We start from the raw sequence: 23,473 nt of genomic DNA on the forward strand, positions 1-23,473 counted from the left end.
CAAAAATATACACAACAGGAGAAATATAAAAAGTGATATATGGCAACTCTGGGGGCAGCTGTGGCAGCTTTGCATTAAGGTGAAGAATGGGCATTTGGTGGTATGGATTCAGTGTACCCCATCCTCCAGGCTGCTGTTTGCTCCTGATGAAAGACCCTTGCATGACCTTGACTCCTATAAATGCAATATAAATCATTCCCTCAGCTCTCTGTTGAGCTCTGGTATTTTCAGAGCAGGATTCAGGCAAAATCCTACTGCCTGCTGAGCATCTGTGGAATATCCTGAGCATCTTCACCCTCAGAACCAGAAAATAGCTCAGATTCTCCCTAAATTATGTTTTCACAGGAGGGTTTCCAGTATCTCTGCAAGACTTTTTTGACCTCCAACACATGTGACTTCATGTATGGTGATGCATTTGGGTTCCTTCCTTGCTCCTGTGTGCTGGTGAGTCATTAATCCTGTGTATGGAGGATACGGTGTATTGAAAACCACATTCCTGGACTGTCATTTTACTTCACTGTCACTCTGTTGAACATGGTCCTCATCTAAGAAGGACATACAAGAAATGTGTGGGAATTTTGGCTCAGCAAGGAACAGAAAGCACATTTTCTGTATCAAATTCCCAGCTGATGCAGTTTCACTGGCAAAGGAGTGAATCCAATTCATCTTCCTGGGAGGAACGCAAAGACTCATTTGGAGATTGCAGGTTCAGCTGACATCCTGTTTGGTGTACCTCATTTCACACATCCAATTTCAAGGGCCATTAAAATAGGCTCATGTTTACTTTGCTACACAGAAGTGCTGTAATTATTCAAAGGGAGAACAATAAATGACTGTCCTGTGGGACCTGTCACAGTAACCTCCCACGTACAGACATCAGGTGTGGTCACTGGGTTGGTACCTGGTGTAGAAGTCCCATCACAACTCCTGTGACTCTGTGAGAAAAGACAGCCAGTGCTTTTTGGGGTTGTAACAGCCCAGAGCATGGCTGAGCAGTTTTTATATTATTTTTAGGGTTTTGAAAACATGGTTTGCAAAACAATCTTTCTCTCCTGCCTTTTGTCATAAATCGTGGAACAGAGAAAATGGAAAATGGTTTGGTTAAATTGGCTTTTTTTTTTTTTATAGTCTTAAAATAGTGTCAGCCTGTTCCATGATACTTTAGAAATTGGATTAGTAACATGCATTTCATCCCACCAGAGACGTGGGTTTTAAGGCTTCCAACAACAGAAACACTGGATGTGCAAGAGCAGAGTTTTCCACCCCTCACCCTGGTATCTCGTAGTACTATTTTAAGCAGCCTCAGCCAGTTATATATAAATATACTGCTCCAAACAACAATAACAGAATGAAAACGTTCCACCAAATGGGGAGAAAATAAGAAAAGTAGGTGCCAGCCCTTTCTGAAGACCTTGTGTTGATTCTGGAATTAACTCTGGGGGAGTTAATCATTGTAATAAGTAATAAATGAACCTATTCCACTCTCCTTAAGCATGGGTGTGATGAGCATTGGGTAACCCAGGGAGCACTTGCCGAGAGGGGAGCATGTTCTTTGGCAGAGGGGAGGAAGAAAACATTGCTTGTAGTAACTAGAGCAAGCCTGCTTTGCTGGGAAGAGGGAAAGAAGCAACTCAAGATGTGAGTCCTGCATGGAATTATTTGCATTGTTGGCCTCAGTGTTTGTAAATGAGGCAGATAACCTGAGCTCCCCAGCAACCAGCAGGTCCTGACTTCGTGGATCCTCACAGGAGGCTGAGCCAGCAGAAAGTGTGGGTCCAAAACTGTCTGTGCAGGAGCAAGGGAGAGAACATTCACATTTTCTGAGACCCTTTTTCTTTCCCCCTGATTCTTTCCTGTGTGTGCAAAGGGTCTTAAAAGTGACCAGCTTTGCTAAGGTTTGCCTGGGGAAAAATATTTTTACTGTGATTTCGGAGAATTTGAGGCTCCTTCTCATATTCTTTGCCTGCCAAATCTTCCCCCTTTGTAAGAGAGCTGGGAATCCTGAGCTCATGTGATGCAAGTCACTGAGGAGTATTTTTTCTTCTTCTTCTGTTTTTCAACATTTTCATCACAGCAGGAGTCAGAATAAGGGATTATGTGTAACCTTCCTGTCTTTGTCTCTGTGACAGGAACAATGACAAGAGGAAGCTGGTCAGAGGAGCGTCACTGCTCTGTCCTTAATTTTCCTTGGGCATTTGAGGGCGATTTAATAAATGAGGCAGAGCCAAGACCTTTTGCTCCTCCTGCACTCATCAAGCAATCATCGCCTCGTCACGCCTCAGCTTCAAATACCTCGTTTGCATGTGGCTGACCTTGACTCTCCTCCCTGGATGGGAAGATGAGGTGGGAATGTAAAGGCTGGGGCCTGGATTTTATGGCTGAATCGGGAAATAGTGGCCGGTGCAGGCTCCGGCATGGGAGGTGCTGTGGAAACATCGTGTGCTGTGCCATGGAAGATGATAGTAAATGGATTAAGCAGGAGATAAAAAGGGAGAGAGAGGGCACCTGGTTAGCTGTTGTTGAAGAAAACGTGGAAGGAAAAAACATGTAAAAAAATATGCTGGAGATGGTCATTAAATGCACCACAGGTGCATTTTAATAATGCTCTTTTAATAATTGGCCATGTAGTGAATATTTGAAATGACATAAAAAGCTCTTAAGTGAGTGAAGGCTTTTAGGGAATGGTTGGGGGAAAAAAAGCAATACTGATTCTGGCAGAACTTTTATTTTAATTTAAGCAAGATCCTTTTTCTGAGATAACAGCTGCATTGAATTAATGGAAATATCTTCTCCATTAGATCTGGCAGGAAATGGATAAAGCTCTCAGGTTAACTTTAATCCAACATTTGTCTGTAGAGTAGTAATAGTGGGAGCCATCCAACTGCTGTAGGAGTAAGGATGGTGCTTAGGGCTAGGATAACTAGCTCTTTTACAAGTAGGAAGAGTAAATCAGGAGTGGACAAGCCATGAGTTATAATGGAGCAATTATAATTTACGCTGATTTAGGAGGAATATTTAACTCAATTAAGCTAAGGATCTACCTTCATCTCAAGCTAAGCTTTATAACAGACCTCTTTAGGGAGGGTTTAGTAGTCCTGGGCTCTAGATAGACCTTTAGATCCAGGTTTACCTGTGATTTGAGAAAACTCAGGGCTTGAGCAGGAATTTGTGGCTTTAGTCTTGACTCTTTGGCTGAAAATGCTCCTATAAAATAAATGTCAAGGTTATAACTTCCACAAATTTCTAAGAGCTCCAGTGGAGAAAGCTCCACCTGGATTTTGGAGAAAATTTTCAGAGAAGAACATTTCAAGTGCTATTGAGGTGCACTAAAACTCCCTTTTATAGGGGAGTTAATTTCACACACCCATCTATCAGCTTGACATGTTCTTTGAGAAGGGCAAAACTTTACAAGGCATTTTAAAAATAATTTCATTGACAAGTGAGAGCATTAAGAAACCAAAATGGCTTTTCACCATGCAGTAGCCACTAGGCTACTATGATTTGTTTGTAGGCAGCCTAATGAAACCAGCTGTTAACGACCTAATTAGAATTTAACCCACTGCTCCACACTTCTGTCCTTGTTTACCCTGCACCCAGTGCTTTCCAGAGAGGTTTAGTGATCAAGTAAAAACTGCCTTTCTGTGTAGAAGGGGGATGCACTCTTCTGAGGTGGTGTGATGCTGCCACACTGGGGTCACATCCCCAAGTCCAGTGTTTCTGCAGGAGCAGGGGGATGTCTGATAGCATGGCATGGGAGAATCTGAGTGGAGGGATTTTATTTTAGTGTTTCCTTCAGTGTCAGACAGCACTGGTTATTGATAAACCTTCAGATCAAAGGTAAGATGTTGCTGTTTTGCCTCTAATCATAGGTTGTTCTCAATATAGGTTTCTCTCTTAATATATTGTTTTTCTGTTTCTTTTGAATGTCATTCCAGGTGACCTTTAAAGGTCCCTTCCAACCCAAATTATTCTATGATTATTGTGATATATAATGAGTAGCAACATCTATTTTACTCTCATTATGCACAGTATTACATGATGTCTAGCCTTTTTATGTTCTTTCTTCTCCAGTCCCTAATCCCTATTATAACTCTTTTATGCTCTTAATTATTTCTGTTGCTTATCAGTGGACTTTTCAGTTCTGCCACCCACATTTGGAGGGAGATGTCTGTGACTCACTGCATCATGATATCAGGTCAGTCTGAAGAAGAACATTAGGGTGTATTCAGCTGTATTTTCTCTTCCTCCCTCTGTGTACATGTTTTGTTACAAGCACTCTTGCTTTCTGAGCTCTCTCACATGGTTTGATCCATTTCTGGATAATTAGAGGGATATCAGGATTTAATCACTTCTCTGCTCTGAGGTCTGGCTTTTGAAGAGCCCCAGTCATGCTCCCCTACTCACTTCATCCTGCCCTTGATGGAAATGTTAGGCCTTCACGGATCATTTTTCAACTTTCTGCATTCTGGCACTACTTCCCAAGAAAGGTTTTTGAGCCTTTGAAGGGTTTTGTGGTGGTAATGACAATCCTAATGCTTCATGGGGGTTGCTGCTGCCTGAGTTGTGAAACTTCCTGAAAAATGTTGCTTTTTTTTTTTTTTTCCTTTCAGGCGACTGTTTTCATCAACAGATTATGGGCTTTTGGGATGTCTTTTCAAAGGGAATTTCAATGAATCTCTGTTTGGGGTTTCAAAGGGAAACACTTTTTTTTTCCACCAGCACCTGCTTACAATCCAATTAGCTAACCGCCTTTAATTAACCATAATATATTTCAGGAGAACAGAATAACAACAGAACGAAATCAAGCAATGACAAATCTGTGACTAAACTTGGACTCACCCTTTCCCAGGTACAGGATTCTGGACAGCCCTGTAACTCCTTGCTGTCTCCTTTGAGCTCTGCCATGAAGTGCCTTGAAATACTTGGGGGGGGTGGTGGAATAGAATCGAATCCCTCATCTGCAGGTTCACAAGTGTGCAGTCACCAGTAAAGCCAAAGAGGCCAGTGGGTATTTCTGCCTCTGTTTGTCTGGGCTTTGCACACAGGAGCTTTAATTTATTATCTGAAGGGTTATGGGTGGAATTCTTTGCAGATAGGGAGAGCATGGCAGGACTGTTGGAATGAAACAGGCTTGGTGTGATGTCTGGCTTTAGGTAGCTGATCCATGCCTTAGCTGCTGGGCCTAAAGATTCTTTAAACTCCACAGCTGAGACAACACTGAGCTTCTGGGCTTTTCTTGAGTTAGCTGAACACACCATTGCACTTCTAAACTGTGCACACCAATACTAAGCCAAGGCTTCGTCCCACTCATTACAAACATGAGTGGATGGTTGCTTATATTGGTCATCTCAGTCACTGGAAGAAAGAATTGGATGCCCCATAGGTATCTGGTTATATGCTTTCCTTAAAAATATGGTTAGGCGAGGTGTGTGGGACTCACTTCTTCAGAAGGGCGGGAGAAACAACTGATGCTCCCCAGGAAGGGCCTCCTTACCCAGCAGTCTGACACAGATTTGCTTATGAAGAGCTTTATAATTTGTCCTTATTATGTTCTATGTGTGATTTAATGAAAGACTCTTCCTCTACTGTAATTGAGCTCTTAATCTTCTCTGAAAAGCAGAACACAATCCCTTCAGAAATGGTGTTTGAGTAACAGGCTGTTTGTGTTCCCTGCACCGCTGTGCTGCTCACGGAGCCGCTCGCTCTTTATTTAAGAGCAGACAATAAACAGATTTCTTTGAGACAAAAATACATCAGCGATGCCATAAGGAGGTTTGAGTAATAAACTATCTCAGTGCTCAACTGAGCAAGCAGGACCTTCCCTGGTTCTGCAAAGAATATAAAGTGAGTTTTCCTTAGTGAGCACGCAGGGTTTCATGCAGGTGATGCTCAGCAGTGGCACATAGAGACGGAAGCTGTCAGGGAAACTGTTTGCTCTGGACAGGTAAAGGTTAGCAAGAGATAAAAGCGGAAATTCAAAATATCAGGATGCTGAAAAAATTGTAATTCTGTGAAAATCTCTCCATCTTAAACCTTCAAAAAAAACCCCTTTTACAAAAATCCACAAAAATGTCCTGCTTTTGATCAGTCTTGATCTTCCTAAGTAGCATTTCACAGTCAGAATTATGAGGTAAGAGAGTCTAAACAAAACTTAGCACAGGGTTTTTCATTGTGACCATAGCAGATTTTTTTTTTTTACTGTTTTTACAGGTTGGAAAGAGGCCACAAGCCTCCACTGCAGGATGGTGAGACTGTTGATCTAAATACTCTCCAAACCTACTGCTGGACTGACCTGGAACCAGAATCCAGAGGGCACTATGTGAAGCACTTGACGCTAGAAAATACTTGAAGCTGGCTGATGATCCACAGCTCCCAGTTCAAAACCACGGGCAATGCCAGTGGTGACCAGCTCGCTGTCTGCTCTGTGTACAGTTGATGGTTGTGAGCAGCAGGGCTGTGGAATGAATGGGCTGTTGGCTTTTTGGGGAACACAGAATCTTCCATCTCTACTGCTTTGCCCACACTAGAGAGTGCATTTTACTAGAGCAGTACCTGGGGAGCAGGAAGGACGAACAAGCCTTCCCTGCCACTGGCTCTCAGTGGATGTTGGGCTTGTTGCAAACATGCAAGTTACATCTTGTGTAAGTCCATGCTGTCAATCCACAGGATTCCAGGCTGAGCTCAGAGCAGCTCTGTCATTTACCAGATGAGTGAGGACCAGACTCTGCATCACACTTCCACAGCTGGAGACGAGTGGGTCGAACCGTGTCTATCGACAAGATGAGGAATGTGTCATGTCTTGTCTTGCCATGTACAGCAGATATCCTGATTTAAAATAGCGCTGTCTTCCCAGATTCCACTTCTTCCTGTACCTCCTTGCATGTGAGAGGACCCATCCATCTTGATCCTGTCACTTCATTTCTCCCACCCCTGCTTCCCTTTGTACTAATCCACCCATCCCTGCGAAGATCTCCATTACTGGAGTAATTGGCACTATTAGATCAGCCTTTGAAGTGATGAGCAGTGGATTTTTGTAGTCAACATGTCAATTTAAAGTGCTACAAATGAGAGATCAATTCCTTCTTTCCCGGGGAAGAAATTAAGGAGAAACCTTTTCATGTTACAAACCAACTGTACAAGGCTGAAGAGATTGAAGGTGGAGACGAGGTGGTCTCCTGAGAGGTGTAGATTTTTCAATTTAGCAGATTAGAGAGAATATGCTTTCACCTTTGAAGTAGTCAGGTACCAAAATGATGCCACTTTGAGTAGGCAGGGCTGGGGTGGGAATCGCTCACGTGGATTTTGACAGATCTATTCACACAAGAGCCCATTTGCTAATGCCAGCTCCTGAAGCAGAGACTGGAGAGAAGGATGGTCAAGGACAATTTCTCTGCCTGATTTTACAGCACGTTGCTACAAGGCTGTTTGACAGTGTTTTTCATTCCCTTTGCATCCCTGGGGATGGTGTCCTTGATGAGACCATCCTGCCACACGCTTACTGCCTGCACGGTGACACCAGCGTGGCTTTGCTTGATGCACCCATTTCTGCAAGGGCTCTGTCCCCTTTCACTCAAAGAGGGGAATTCAATGAATTATTCAGCAGCGTCAAGGGCCCTGTGAGAAATAATTAGTGCTGTGGCAATGTGAGGTAAAATCTGAAGGTTTCATGCTATTTGGCAGGGGATCAGGTGCTGCTGCAGAAGCTCTGATCCAGAGTGCAGCACCCTGATACATTATGGAGAGGGATGAGATGTCCCTTGTGGCACCTTGTCCAAAATCAACCCAAATCTCATTCCTTCCAAAGAACTGCTCTTTGTGCTTTCTGCCAGCAACAGGGCAAAAACTGGGAGAGGGAACCAACAGGGCAGTGCTGAGGGCAGGAGCTCTGTTCCACAGGGATGCTGTGGAGAGGGCTGGAGGCAGCAGCACCCTGCACGTGCTCACAGGTGCTCACGCAGTGTGTGCCACCCAGTCAGACCCTTCTGCAACTGCTAACGTGCTCCTGATTGTATTTAATTAATTAGCAACATGATGAGAATCTGGAATCGGAGTTGTGCTGGTGGAGTAACAGGAAACAACATGTTCTCTTGGCTCTGGGGCTCCTCACGGTACCTGCGGCTGCGCTCGCCAAGGTAACGGGGGCAGTGACTCAGAGGATGAGCAGGAGCATCTGGCAGCGCAGTGCCAGCTCCATGGAGGCTGAGCACTCGGATTTGGCGCTCCCAAGCATGGATCTCGTGTCCCTGTAGCACCTTTCCATCCAGGAATGAGGTGGAAAAGGGTGGTGAGTCCCCAGGGATGTGGACCCAAGAGGTGACTGATGAGATGAATTTTCCGCATCAGCCCTTTCTCACTGCATTATTTCCTCCTCTTGTAAGATGATGTGCTGGGATGTTTTTTTTCTTTTCTGCTTTTTCACTGTTGCACTCTGGAAATCTGAAGCTCAAAAATGCATTTTTGGGGTTTATGTTTGGTTTTTTTGTTGTTGTTTTTTTTGTTTTGTTTTTTGTGTGTGTTTTTGTTTGGTTTTTGTTTTTGTTTGTTTTGGTTTTTGGTTTTTGGTGGTTTTGTTTTGTTTTGGGGGTTTTTTGTTTGGTTGGTTTTTTTTTCTTTTTTTTTTTTAAAATTATGTTGACCTGTACATCAGGAACATCTCTTTCCGTGGGGTTTGTTACTGTGTGGAACATTGAGGTTTTTCCTGGATTTTGGCCCTGATTTTGTGACTAAGCAGGCATGTGCTTTATTTAAAAAATGTGGTCAGTCTTGTTGCTTTCTCAGGAGCTGCTCATATACCTGAGGTTAAGCAAGTTTCTATTTCCCAAGTGCCTACAACTGTAATTGCAATTTAAAATAGTTTCTTCCTTTTCAGTCTCATGAGAATGATCTATTCTTTCATTTCTGGTACTTCCTTAGTTTGGTTAATTCCTGCTAGTCCCCTTCATGTCCTCTTGAACACTAAAAAGAGGCTAATGTTAAATACTTGAAAGCATCAGAAAAAGGTGTGGGGATATTCAAAAGCAAATGTGTTTATAGCATTACCCTCCCTCAAAGTTCCTGCCATTTTTGGGGTGATTTTTTACCCCTCCTTTTTTTTTCTTCCTTTTTTTTTTTTTTTTTTTTGCTAACTGTGCTTCTACAATCTCACTGCCAAGATTGCAAAGGAGCCCCAAGAAATCAGCCTGCTAAGCAGATAAAGAAACAGATGTTGTAGAGTGCAAAGGTCAAATAAATACAGACAGCCTGGCTTTGCAAAACAGTGGGAAGCTGATTAGGTGAAAAGGGAGGGGTTTGGGAATGGAGTTGCAAAAGGGAAACCTGTTTCTGAAGAGAAATAAAATACCTTAGTCTCTTAAAAAAATCTTAATCAATTCAGGGCAATAATAGAGAAGGAATAATAGCTTACATTTAGGTAAATGCAAAGCCCTGCTGGCCAGTGGACTCTGCAGGAGCCCACGCAGCCTCTGCAGCCCTGCAAAGCTCTACCTGGTGCATTTAGACTCTCATTTTCTCATTGTTTTCTGGCCTTTGTCACACGGGGAATAACAGGGAAAAGCTCCAATCTAGGAAAGTATTTAACAAGCTGTGGTAAGTAGGACTTGCATGTACCAGTCTAGCTGGCTGCTGACCCTGATTGTGGCTTTACTCCCCATTTCTGAGTAATTTAGGTAATTTCTAGCTTATTAGAAAGGAAACATTCTTTAATTAAAACGCAGTTAATGCCAGCCTCGTTAGCCTGGATTGTATTTCACTGTTCCCTGTATCTCAGGCAGAGATGGGACTTGTACTTGTTTCATTACAAATGCAGAATGCCACCGGGTGGTCGCTCTCGGGTACAGACAGTGACTTACGTTACAGGTTTGTCACCACTGACTGCAGAACCGTCACCCAGATCCATCCTAATGACTCCATCAACCAACCTGCCATCCCAGAAGGGACTGGTGACTAAGGAGCAGCACCAAGTGCCTGAATCTCTCTGTCCACTGTGTGCCCTGGTGATGGCGATCCCCCCAGGCGATGCCCAGACCCTTCTCCCCACAGCATGGGAGGAATGCAGAGCTGGTCTCGTGTCTGCTGCCACTGAGCCACAGCACTTGAGGGGTTCCCATGTCATTTCACCATGCTGATAAAAATGAATGAGCCAAGCAGCTCAATTATTGAACTATGGCTGCATTCCGATGTGGTGAAGTGCATTAGAAGGATGTGGAGCTGCTGGAGGGAGCCCAGAGGGGAGGCCAAGAAGATGCTCTGAGGGCTGGAACACCTCTGCTGCATGGACAGGCTGAAAGAGCTGGGGTTAGTCAGCCTGGAGAAGGGAAGAACCTGGGGAGACTTAAGAGCCCTTCCAGTACCTAAACGGGCTCCAGGAGAGCTGTAGAGGGACTTTGGACAAGGACCTGGAGTGACAGGATGAGGGGGAAATGGCTTCAGTCTGACAGACAACAGGGTTAGATTGGGTATTGGGAAGAAATTCTTCCCTGTGAGGGTGGTGAGGCCCTGGCACAGGTTGCTCAGGGGAAGTGTGGCTGCCCCATCCCTGGAAGTATTTGAGCCAGGGTGGATGTGGCTTGGAGCAGCCTGATCTAATGGAAGGTGTCTCTGCAGGGAAGTGGAATGAAGTGGTCTTGAACGTCCTTCCTAATCCAAACCATTCTAGAATTCTACAGGCTGCTGAACTCAGCCAAAGGAAGAGCAACATTGTAGAGGTTAAATGAAAAGGGAGTCTAAAACCACCTGTGTTTGCTAGTTAAATCCCTTCAAACATCAATTAAGATTGTTCTGATAAAGACCAGGCAGCACTCAAACAGATGCTGAACGGGGTTCACCTGGTGTATCTCTGGGTAAGATCACAAAGGAGCTATTGTTGCTCATTAGTCAGGGCTGAAATCTAAATCTCAGCAAGTGCAGCTTGGAGGGTGACATGTGCTGGCACCGGGGTTGCAGTGTGGGACTTGTTTTCAAAGAACCAGGAAATGCAGAAGAGAGGTTCCTGAAAACAGGAACTCTACGTACAGCCGGAACTGAGGCATCTGGCCAGGGATTTCATATTCACATACTGGGAGGGAAATCTAATCAGGACTTGCTAATTTTCCTGAAGTCAAACACCTGGGATTCACTTCAGACTCGCATTTTCCTGGAATAATTCAACACAAACACTGTACTTTTATACATGGGCACTTGACTTTTCTGTTGTTTGATGAGACTACAATTTGTCTTCCTCTTGTGGTTCCTGCAATCCTTCCTCTCCTGCGGTTTTCAGTTGAATTACCCACCTCTACCTCAGCACTGTTCATCTGTTATGCTTTGGATATTTTTGGTTTTTCAAAGGAAAGCAAACAATGCTTGTTTAAACCAGCCCAATTCTCAAGCAGATTTTATTTGAACCAGGTCCTGCATCAATCCAGAATTCAATCTCATCTCCATTGTTGTTTGTCTCTATTAAATATTTTTCTGCTTGTCACTGCTTTTTCATTTCTTCTTCCTATGCAGTTTTCATTCTTCAGCAACGTTATTCAAAACTACATAGAAGTCACATGCTGCTGCTTTCATATTCATATCTTCTGTGTTATCTAATCTCAGCTAATTCTCTATTTAACATCTAGTTTTACCTGGGCTGACAAGTCTGTATTTTTAAGCTGTAAACACCGCACATAAGACATACAGAAATTTTCTTACCCTCTGAAGCTAATCAAGGTCCTTTTCTAATATGTCACTGGACATCTGAATTCTCCCTTTCTTCCAACAGCTTCCAGTGCTGGTTTTATCTGAGATAAAGCAGGTAGTGCTGTTTGGATTCACTCCCTAGCTGTATTTCCATCTCATTCAGTGGCTGGGGTAGGATGGTGAATTGGGCAGGCAGCTTGTGCAGACAGGTCTGGAGAAATACAGAGAGAAAGCAAAGCTGAGCATGGCCAGTTTGATGCCTGTGCCAATGTGAGCACCAGGCCTGACCTGCTGAGCTCACTGCCACTCCTGGTGCTCGTGCCAGCTGGGACACTGAGTCAAGGAGCTTTGCACAGACCCACAGAATCATTTAGCTTGGAACAGCCCTCTAAGATCATCGAGCCCAACTGTTCCCCCCAGCACTGCCAAGCCCACCACTGACCCACCCATGTCCCCATGTGCCACATCTACACGTCTTTTAAATCCCTCCAGGGATGGTGACTCCACCACTGCTGTGGGCAGCCTGTGCCAGGGACAGACCCTTCTGATGAAGAGCTTTTCCTAATATCTAATCTAAGCCTCTCTCAGTGCAGCTTGAGGCCGTTTTCATTTGTCCTGTTGCTTGTTTCCTGGGAGAAGAGACTCTTTGACTGTTTACACACACACATGCAGGGACAGATGGGCACATGGCTTGGGAAGTCCCTGTGATTCCTGGTGCAGAAACTCCTGTGGAAGGTCCTTTTTGTTACACAGTAGGTAAAAACTGGAGCAGCTGAGATGTATCTTAACCAGGGAGAAATCTGAAGGCGGGGGGAAGAAATATGCTTTGAAAGGGAGTAAAACTTGCTGCCAGGTTTCCCTCAGAGAGCAAGTCTAATTTCTTTCTCTCTCTTTTTTTTCTTTTGGTGCTGTGTTATTCCTCTGTGGGCAGGAGGCTGCCGGCATTTCAATTCTCTTCTTCAAGTCCTTGTTGCAAAAAGGGCCCAAAATATGTTCTTTTCTAAGAGGCAGTAAACAGCAAGTGCACAATGCAGCTTCTCTAAGCCTCTCTTCTCCTGTCTCAGGGAGAAAGGAATTCACCAAGCCCTAGAGCCTGACTCACTCGCTGTGTGAGCATGAATTAACCAGGAATGTTCGAGAATTATTCCTGAATAATTCATGAACCTGAATTAATCATGCATTTTCATGAATTATTCATGAATAACTCATGGAAATGCAAGGTTTATTCATGCTCCAAAAAACCCAAGGCTTTTTCTCTTCTCTTCTCTTCTGCTCTCTCTCCCTGTAAGAAACAGACCTGAAAGAAGCTAAGGAAAAAAAACCAAAATATGTTTATGGAAAAATAACAGGAACAATAATGCTGAAACAAAACAACCAGGAGAAAAAGCAAAAGCTCTCTTTTTCTTTGCAGTGGGGACAGCAGGTGGGAGCTTTCCAAGCCAGACAAAGGAGACCTGACAAGGAACTGTGGTGAAGGGACAAGCCCAAGGCAAAGAAGTGTCCGGCCACCACCTCTCCTGGGAACAGGCAGCTGAGACCTGGAGAGACAGGAGACATCTTGCAAGACTCAACACCTGGAGCAGTGCTAACCAGGCAAGGAGCAGCTCTGTTGCTATCAGGATTTTGATCTCTTTCTTTCTCTGTGTGTTTGTTGTAGCTTTGTTGCATTCATTAGGGTAACTGAACAACTGGTTAGTGGGGAAGGAGGGAGCAGCAGCAGCTGTGAAGATCTCAGTGTGTTTTCTTTAAATGTGAAAGCAAAACCCCTCTAGAGAGCTTTTTGGGCTGGGGTTTTTTGCTGTTTGGAATGTGGAGCTGTGTTTCTGGGAGGGAGAAGGCTGAGTTATGCATTTATCCCAGTTTTTGGTCTGTAGCCTTCCCTGTGTTCGGGAGAGGGCTGGGGGCAGGCTCCTGCTGCAGGGAAGGGCATGTGGGGAGACAGGCAGTTACCACCCAGATAATTTATATATGGTGGTTCCTGATAAAAATAAATGTCACTGTGCCTCTGCCAGCAGGGCGTTGGAGAGAACCAGGTGTGAGACTGTGCCAGCAGGGCAGGCTGGCAGGTCTGGGGAGAGTTATGGTTGCTGCAAGGAGGTTTGCTGTAGCTGGTGGTGGTGGAGGGGGGGAAGGAGAAAGTTCTCCAGGGTGAATTTGAACCTTCTAAATGAGGCAGAATCACATCAGGCTTGACTTTAATGTGGGTGTGGAGGCGAAGCAAGAAACTGCAATAAATTGGCTCCTAGCTGCCCTTCCTGCCACCTTGTCCCTGCTCCACCTCTCCTCTCCCTGCCCAAGCTCCCTCCCATCAGCTTTGGACACTGTGGCCATTCTCCACGCTGTGCCAATCACACAGGCTCAGCCCCTGTCCCCAGAACCCTTCTGCCAAATCCTGCTGCCGAGCAGAGCAGGCAGGACTGGGGTGATGCTCTGCCAGGGCCCTTAGGAGCTTTGGCAGGTGCTGTCAGCTTGATTTTGTCCCCATCCATGGTTGAAAGCTGCAAAGAAACCCCTCCTGAGCTCAGCAGCCTTTGTCTCCTTAGCTGCTCCTCTGGCACAGGAGGTTTAGGAAGTCACCATCAGCCTGGCTGTTGTTCTGTTGCTGAGCACTCTGTTTCCTCCAGTGCTTTATGTCTGCAGATCCAGGGGGGGAAAGAGGGTATCTCACTGGGGAGGGAAGTGGCCAGGATCCAGCTCCTTACAGCTTTGCTACTTGACTGCCTTAGATATATCTGTCACTGCAGTCTGTGCCTTAGTTTCCCCACATGTGAAATGAAGGGAATTTGCTGCTCCCCTTATCAAAGCAATGTTTACTGTGGAGAATATCTGCACAGGCAAAGCAAGGATAATTTCCTGGAATACTCCCAAGCCTTTTTGAGTCTCTTCTCCGTACTGCCATGATATCATATAGATAACAGCTCTGCACTGTAGCAAATTGCTGTAGAACCACTGAGGCCATTTGAGCTGTGATGGTTCACATGGGCAGAGGAACCAGCCTGTGTCTGCTCAGTGGCTTATCCAGCATCTGCCCAAGGTGTCCTGCATGAGAGCTGGTCTTGCCTGACCCCAGGTGAGATGTCATGGCTGTCCCTGCAGTTCTACTTCAAATTGAACTTGGATGCACTGAAGGCACATGCTCAGTCAGAGCCAGGGCAGCCTCCCAGCCAAGGGGTTTAGGATGAGGCAAGCACAGAAGGGCAGGAATGGGAAAGGAGAAATAACTGGTAGAGAAGATGCAGGGAGAAGTATTTTCTACCTGCAGGCTGCACTGCCCCAGGCAGAGCATCGTTTTGTGACACTCCCAACCCTGGGAGAGCCCGGGAGCTGTGCCATGACATCCCCCTGATGCTCCCCCTGCTCCAGGTGGGCAGCCCTGATGTCAGCCAAGCTCTACGTCCTCATCAGCTGGCCCGACGGCAGCCGGGTGATCAACATGGAGAACATCAAGGAGCCCCGCAAGCCCTTCCACCTCTACACGGTGGGTGAGCAGGTGCTGGCCCGCTGCCCCGGCTTCAGCGGGCTCTACTGGGGCATGGTGGAAGGCATAAGTGGTGAGTGACACCCCTCTGCCCTGGGCTTTGCCATTTGGGGCTGCTCGGGAGCAAACCTGTCGAGAGGGAGTGCCGAAAAACCCTCTCTCCCTGCAGAGCACAAGGATATTTTAGAGAAGAAGCTGCTGGAAGACAGACAGCTCCTGGAGAAGTTAAGTGAGTCTGGGAATTGCTCCCTTCTACTTCCATGGGGCTTCTGGGGTGGGAGGATGCTGAGCGCGTTGTAGTCCCATCATAAATTTCAAGTCACTGCAATCAGGGTAAAAAGCACTGGGAGGGAGGTGGGAGACAACACAACACTGATGCCCCATTGCACTTCTAAAGTATCCACCTTCCTTCCAGAAGCAGAACCAGCTGTCCACAGCATGGTGCCGTCCCCACCCAAAAAATCCAGGAAAACCTTCCCCAAATGGACCCCGGGGAATGCATCCAGGAAATTCCACAGTGACAGGGCCTGCCCTGCCAAGCAGCTGCTGAGGACAGGCGAGGACAGGCTGCCCCATGATGTTGGCAGCTCCTCCATCATCAAGGAGAGACGTGTCCTGGGCAATGCAGCAGGAAGCCCCTGCGCTCTGGCAGGTCCTCCCCACCCAGCCAGTGCCTTCACACCTCCATCCACCTTCATCACCATGGCCATGCCCGGGCCAGGGACTTCCCAGGGTGAAGAAGAGCGGGCAGGTCCAGCTACCAGAGGTAACCTTGGGTTCTTGCTCTCCTGCCTGGTCCTGAGCGGCAGGGTGGGATGGGGACCTGCAGAGCTACCAGGAGACCTCTGCTTTGCTCTGGGGCTGTGTGTGCTTTCTCTCAGGGCTACAGAGGTTAGAGATGACATTTTGTGGTCCTTTTCACCTGGGAGATCTCCTCCAGGAAGGCTGTCTAAATGGAGATGCCCCTGTGATAGTGTGTGGTATCTGCTCTGTCAGCCATCAGTTCTGTCTCCCGGGACAGCAGTTCTGCCCCCACAAGCCAAAAGGCAATGTAGCCTGAATAACTGTGAAACTCCCAAAAGCCTTGTGCCTCAATTAGTCAAACCTTTCCAGATTTACGTGTTTCCCTGCTTTTCCACTCACTGCTACACACGTTAAATGTGCTTATAAAAATATGTTAGGGTGTTATTTACCTGCTGACTAACAGCAGTGTCCAGAGACGTGTTGGCTCTGCTTACCTCGCCCATGGCTCCTTTTTGTGATGAGAACAGGAGAAGCCCTTGAGATACCACCTTTTCCTTATAACAAAATCCCAACTGATCAATCCTGGAAAGCATGTCTGGATCACTCTGTTTGTGCAAAGGGAATAACATGTTGCCATGCAATCTAGCAGGAGTGCTTAGATACTCTGTTCTGGAGACAGGGGGATTTAGGACCTTCTCAACAGCTGATTCTTCAGCTTGTCTCCCATCCCTGCTGCAGATTATGTTGCCTTGCCAGTGAAGAGGAAGTCAGATGGCATCTTGTCCCAGTGCCAGCAACACATCTGTCTGAACAGGTAACACTTGAAGGTGCAGTGAGGACCCTGAATGTTTCACAGATATGTATTGATTTCACAGTGCAGGGTCTGTCCACTCTGTTTCCATTCCCTGGTGGTGCTCGCTTTGAGCAGGTGTTAATGGAGGCTTAAACCCAAAGCACAAAAAGTAACAGGAGTTTGTGTGGGTAAATACAGCAGAGCAATCGAGGCCCTTTTGCTCTGGAGTCCTGATACCTTGGGGGGGGGGGTCAATGGGAGGTCCCCCACATCTCTGTGTGAGAGGCTGCACAGGAGGTTGTCCACGGGAAGAACTTCTGATATTCCCTCTCCATCCATTTTATTCTTGCTGCAAATGAAAACAGAATTGGCTTTGCTTTAAATTACAGCCTTTGAATTACAGATCATTCTCATCAGGTATGAATATGAATATGAGCATGAAGATGTTTGTGACAGTGCTGTTTAACTTGCTTGTTTCTTCCAGCCTTGAAGAGCAAAAGATTGACACTTTGCACGAGATGGATGACTTCGAGAGGGTTCAAAAAAATTTCGGTCCTGGTGAGATGGAAAGGTAATTAGCAAAAGAAGGCACTTGTTCTTAACTGTGTTTTCTTCCTCACAACAAGAGTGATCAGTGAGATCACAGCTGGGTGACAAAGTGGTGCAATTTAAGAACCAAAAGTTGCTGACTCTCTTTATAATCAGAACCAGGTGTTTCTGATTGTAGGGCTTGGAGTTAGAGATGCAAGAAGGCTCTAAAACAGTGCAGAAACCACAAAGCTCTTGCCTATAACAATCAAAACTACACCTATCATGTTTGAACACAGTTGTGTGTTCCTTGTTTTATTGTTCATAACTTTGATGACAAGTATCCAGTTATAAAGTGATGCTAGGGGACAGTTTTCTTGCAAAGAAATGGGTGCCAAAAAGATTCATGTTACGGTTCTTGCATTGTCATTTCCCACATGTCTGCTGTTTAATACCACAAATATGTGCCTCCTGGGACTTGCAGGATAGGGTTTATATTTTTCCTTACAACTGACAAGAAAACTGAGCATCAAAATCTCCATGTCTGCATGACAAAGGGGAGCTGAGAGTTAAACTGAACATTTTGGAGTTACTGAAAAGTCCAGACCACGTCATTCTTCTCTCCTGCCTTACCCAAGAATAGTTGGATGGGCTGATGCTCTGTCAGAGAAGTTGTCCTGGCCCTTCTTGCAGGAGGTGTGTAATCACTGCTTGGGTGGAGGTGCTGCACCCCTTGGCAATATCCATAGTGAGGCCCTGGTATCTTCTTGCCTTTACACATGCAAGTTTAATTTTTCAGGGTGGAGAAGATAGAGCAGCTGGAGAGGATGGTGTTGGACCTCCAACAGGATGTGCTCTCTCTAAGGAAGAAGGTGCAGAGGCTGGAATCCCTGTCCTTCCAGGAGGAGCCCCACCGGCAGCCGTGCGAGGTGGTGGAGCTCTTCAACGGCTACACCAAGGAACAGCTCAAAGAAACCATCAGGTTTGACCAGAAAATCAGCACAGCCTGCAAGACACTGCTCTACAAGCTCTTCACCTCTGACTACATCCAGAGCCACTCCATCACGGGGCGGAGGGGCAACACCTTCCGGGAGGCGAAGCCCATGATGGACGAGCGCTGCATCAAAATCATCAGGGTGCTGTTGAAGCAGAAGTTTGGAGATCACCTCAGTGACACCGTGATCACAGAGAAGATACAAAACGTGCAGAAAGCCCTGAGGCAGAAGTTTAAGACAGAATGTCTCTGAGGCATGGGGTAGGGGGGGTACTTGGTGTCTCCTCCTGCCATCCTCGTGTGTACACCTGAGCAGCCTTCCCAGGAAAAGATGAGTCCAATCTGCTGCTGTTCAGCTGATTTCCCCCAAGGAGCCAGTCCAAGGGAACCGTGTGCTGAACACAGCTCAAACCTTTCACTGCCAAACCTCTGCCCACGTTAACTGAGCAGGAATTCTGCCCAGCTCAGCTGGGTTTTTGCACATCTGCTAGCACTCTGCAGGTTCCTTCCTACCCAGTCTGTGTGTGAACCTCACTGGAGGTGCATGTAATTGTCTCTATGACTTTTTGATGACGTGCTCAAAAGCTGAAGGCTCCTGTTGGGTCCAAGTATGGGTCAGCAAGTCAGCTCTGTTTCACCTTGCAATGGGTTAGGGAGAAATGTTTGCCCTGGAATAGGTAGTCCAGCTGTGGATGGATTGTGTGTCACCCATGGAAATTACTTTGCATTAATTTTCCTTTCAAGACCAGACTTTTTCCATGGAAAAATCCTGTACATTCTCGTGACACAAGAATGAGGGATAAAGGACAAAATATGGCCCACTGTAGTTACACCTTTACTTCAAAGATCAGACATGCTATGGACACAGTCACCATAATTTAAACACAGGATTTATATCCCAGTTAAGAAATGCGAAGTACAACCAGAGAGTTTGCTGAAAGACTGTAGAGAAGAGCTATAAAGACATGTCTTTCTTTTCCTAAATAGCTCAGAGCTGGAGTTTGGGTGGGTTAAAATTGTTTTTAACATTAAAAGAGTAATATGCTGACACCAGTCCACTTAACAGAAGTGCTGCAAAATGCCAAACATTCTCTTTTACAAAGGCTTCTCGGACAAGAAATTGGTTTTCTAAGCTTAATTTTTAAATTATTCAGGAAAAGAAGTGTCAGTGGTTTTGCATTAATCAAAACATTTGGTTTAATTTATATGTTTTGTTGTGTTTTCAAGTATTTAATTTCTTCACAGTTACATGAGAAATAATAATGCAAAATAAATGTATTGGAAAAACAAGGAGCTGTTTTGAAAGGGGAAAAAAAGAAATGTGTTATTTTCAGAATTTTCCTCCCCCTCTGCCTTTTTTTCCTAGTTGAAAAAAACAGAATCATTAAAGTAGGGCTAATGCTATGAAGCATTTTGATTTTGGAGGGAGATACACTTGGCAATGTTTCTGGCACTATTTTCATCAGATGTCTCTAACAGTCATGTTAAATTAGGGTAGATAACTACTAAAGATATTCCTTCTGTTTTCCCAGTGCAAATGCTTTTCCTAACTCTCTGTTATGCAAACATTCTGGTGATGATTTCTCCTTTGTAAGGATCTTGACTAGAGCAGCAGCTGGAGCAGGTCTATTGTGATCACCTAGAGCTGAGAGTGCAGCCAGTCCTTGAAAAGACACTCAAACTGAGCAGAACTGCCCCGAGACGTTCTCAGTGCAAAAACACACCCTGAAATCCAGCAGGGTGTGTTGCCAGCAGCTTATTACCTTCCCACCACAGGGATGGCCTTAGGCTGATATCACTGCTCAGGGAAACGCCCCAGGTGATGTTTCTAATGTTGACTTATCCAAGAGAAGATTGAGGAGGCACAAACAGCCTTATCCTGCAGAACCTTAAAGGCCATCTCATTCCAACCCCCTGCCATGGGCAGGGACACCTTCCACCGGATCAGGTTGCTCCAAATCCCATCCAGCCTGGCCTTGAACTCTTCCAGGGATGGGGCAGCCAGAGCTTCTCTGGGCAACCTGTGGCAGTGTGTCTCTCTCAGTCTTCCCTCCTGACGCCTCATCAGATCCCTCACCAAGCTGCAGCTTTGAAAGCCAGCTCACAAATGTTATTTATTAAAACAAGTGCTGCTGCTGTCCTCCCCCGCTGAGCCCCCTCTGACGAGCTGCACATCATTACTGCAAGAGGAGGGAGGACAAAAAGCCCCGGAGAGCGGACTTGCTGTGGGGCTCGATGGCTCCCAAAACGAGTCGTCTCTAATCAGCTCCCTTGGAAGCAGATGAGCTGGGTGACCTTTCTGCTTGAAAGACCCTTTGGTGGCTCCCTCAGAGGTGACTTCACAGCCTAAAACACTTGCTGATATTCAGCGAGTGCTGCTGGTAAGTGGGCTGATGGATGCTCCACGGCTCTGTGCGCAGCACAGCCGCGGCACTAATGAGTCGATGCTCAAATGGGCCCTTCTCAGACATAAAAGTTGTCCTCAGCTACTCTCAAAGGCTTTGATATGGCAGAGAGGGTTGAAGAAAGGCAACGCAGGCGGCTTTTCGTTAAACTTAATTTTTAAGGTATTTGCGAGCCAGAGGCAGCGTTTCCAGGCTAATTGGGAGCGCTCGCAGACATCAGCGATCAAACGTCACCGCGAGGATGCCGATGCTCCCACCTCCCTGAACTCTCCAGCTCCGGCTAATCAGCCTCGAGAGAGGGGGGGATCATGCAGCACTGAGATGTGGCATCCCCTCCGGGATGAAGGGGTCAGGGCAGATAGAGGAGGAGGAGTGTTTATGCCAGAACCACTTCACTTGGGGGTGTTGAAAGCCCATCTCTCTGTAAGTGATGAAGGGCAGCTCTATTGAATCCCATTAACCTCCCACTTTAAGTGAATTACTGGAGAAAACTGTACAGGTCTCTCTGTTGAGATTAATTGCTGAATCCTCAGCATCTTGTTAAAAACAATACTCTCTGTTCAGCTTCTGGGCTGTCTGGGTGCAGGAGTACGTGGACAGGGAAAATTCAGGAGGGTCTTCAAGGACATTCTGCATTTTAAAAGCAAGCAGAAATGGGACTTGTCAACTTTTGCAAATGTAGGATAGGCATGGAACATCCAGTCCTCCCTCCCTCCAGCAGGAACCAGAGCAGCAGTTCTGTCCTTAGGGGTTTACACTGTTCAATCAGGGTGTGCAGCAACTGAGCAGGGACCTCACAGGGCTCTGGGGCTCTCTGAGGGCCCTTGGTCCCCAGCACCTCAAAACACTGCCATGGGGCACTGCCACCCACCACCTGGTTACACATCTTTTGTTTCCTTAGGAGCTGGCTGGAAGCTGTGTTACTCACTGGCAGCAATACACAGGCTTTCAGGGAAAGATGGAGTCTTCACCATTTATTTCAAATTAATTTCCTTGCCTCATCCAGGGGGATTCCATGTCCAGTACAGGCAGATTTTAATTTTCCCATTATGTGGCTTGTAGGAAACACTCACCACTGAGTCTCTCAATGTCTGCACTCCGTGCATCCCCTAGAAACCATAACACATCCATTCAACGACACGCAAACCACGAGTACCAGATAAAGCAATCATGTTAAAACAGAACTGAATCCCTTCTTGGGTCTTAATCAAGGCTTACAAAGCCTGGCTGCCCTTGCATGAGCCCCAGACAGCCATTGCTGAGTCTGTCTGATGTTCTGAGCTGGCTGGATGCAGTTGGAAAAATCACCTGACAGAGAATGAATGGAATAGGGGACTGTGGAAGTGTCCTGTGCTCGTGTCTTTGTCTTGGCTTGAGATCCCACATCAGGCAGCTGAGGGGGGTCAATGAAATACCAAAAGAACAAGCCTTGGCCTGTAGGATCTTGAAGCTGTGTGACATCTCCACAGCGTCACGAGTAGATTTTAGAATTTTTTTTCTTTTTTTTTTTTTTTTTTTCTGGTAAGTCTTTATCTTATTTGGCTTCAAAAAGACAGTAAAAGAGGAAAAAAAGCACACAGAGATGTGGCCCCAGAGCTATGTGTGTGTATTGTGTTTGCACTTCTGGAATATTTTTTGATAAAAGTAATTTTTTGTACTGTTTAACATTTTTCTTGAAAGCATACCTGCATCTTTTTTTTAAGACTGCACACACATGCCTGGTAGGTGTGCAAATATATCAGATTTTATACTTTTAGCCATCTTTTATGTCTCTGCTTCAGTCCCATATTCATTACACTTCATTTTTGTCACTGTTCCTCTGTCTGCAGTACATGATTGCATTATTCCACCTCATATCTCTCTATCTCCCCCATCTTTTCGGAGTTGAATGGAACTGGGGAGATCGTTATTAAAACACAGAAAGTACAGAAATAAAATTAACCAGAGCACCAGTTCTCTGTGTGATGAATACACCGAGGAAATAAAAGGCCCTTCCACTTCTAATAAAATCTGGATATGAATTGCCTCATAAAAGCTTAAATGAATTACATTCAGAGGCCAAAAAGAGAGAAGAGAGAGAGCTCAGAGCCCTCTGACAGCAGGATGGCTGCTCTCCTTGCCTTGTTGTGCAGCCCAAAGAAAGCTCTGCAACCAGGTGTGATGTTCTGCTCAGAAGGGGAGGGCTTGATGAAGCACGTGAGTCACATGTTCACAGGTCAGTAAGTCCCTCTCAAATGAATATTAACCCACTGAGGTTGCTGGAGCTCCTCCTGCTGCCTCCTGAGGTCTCAGCCCTCGCTTCTGTCCTTGCCCAAGTCACTTGATGGTGGAGGAAGGATCCTACAGAGGAGCAATGTCTTCTCAACCCTGTTCTTGACCCACTCTGATGCTCCCAGGGTCCAACAAACATTTGGGGTATGGGCACAGCTTCTTATCTCTGTGTTAGAAGATGAAGGCTGGTGAGGACCATGCCCCAATTCACTCTCTTTGTAAAGCCCCAGCATCCCCTTGTCCCAGGACATCCCCCTTCTCGTGAGATGCAGTTTGGGGATGTGTTTTCTTTTTGTTGGGTGGGTTCTTTCATTTGGCTGAATGTTACCTGAAGCCAAGGGGACTGCGTGCCTGACTCCCTAACAGAGAGATTAGCATCCCAGAAAGCCAGGACTGCATGGTGTTTATTGATTGCTTCTCTTAAATATAAGCAGTGTAGCCCAGAGTGTCAGGCACCCAAGGGAACAGGAGACTGCAGAACTGATGTACTCTTGGTAATGAATAATCGTTAAAACTCCAAAGGAGTTTATTATTATTACCATTAATTTAAGTTGTACTGTGCCCAGAGACATGGAAGGTGGAGACAGATGAGTTCATGA

At 45.9% G+C, this 23,473-nt stretch overlaps 1 protein-coding gene and 1 long non-coding RNA gene across 3 annotated transcripts; both read left to right on the forward strand.

The window, feature by feature from the left end:
- Positions 1-360: 360 nt before the first annotated feature.
- LOC126639396 (uncharacterized) lies at positions 361-6,224 on the forward strand. Its single transcript, XR_007628778.1, has 3 exons — positions 361-444; positions 2,130-2,343; positions 6,211-6,224. It is a non-coding gene; the product is annotated as an uncharacterized LOC126639396 (long non-coding RNA).
- Positions 6,225-12,825: 6,601 nt separating this feature from the next.
- Positions 12,826-22,535, forward strand: LOC126639391 (uncharacterized). 2 transcript variants are annotated; one of them, XM_050314138.1, is made up of 8 exons: positions 12,827-12,945; positions 13,073-13,254; positions 15,025-15,212; positions 15,309-15,368; positions 15,555-15,905; positions 16,622-16,697; positions 17,161-17,247; positions 18,004-22,535. In XM_050314138.1, the coding sequence occupies exons 3-8, from the start codon at positions 15,038-15,040 to the stop codon at positions 18,449-18,451; spliced, it is 1,197 nt and encodes a 398-aa protein (XP_050170095.1). In that variant the 5' UTR covers positions 12,827-12,945; positions 13,073-13,254; positions 15,025-15,037; the 3' UTR covers positions 18,452-22,535. The 2 variants fall into 2 exon arrangements, with proteins under 2 accessions (XP_050170096.1, XP_050170095.1); XM_050314139.1 differs by having other exon boundaries at positions 12,826-13,254; positions 15,558-15,905.
- The last annotated feature ends 938 nt before the right edge of the window (positions 22,536-23,473 follow it).

Source organism: Myiozetetes cayanensis, unplaced genomic scaffold (assembly GCF_022539395.1).
Source record: "Myiozetetes cayanensis isolate MyiCay16 unplaced genomic scaffold, myiCay2020 scf19, whole genome shotgun sequence".
NCBI classification, from domain to species: domain Eukaryota; kingdom Metazoa; phylum Chordata; class Aves; order Passeriformes; family Tyrannidae; genus Myiozetetes; species Myiozetetes cayanensis.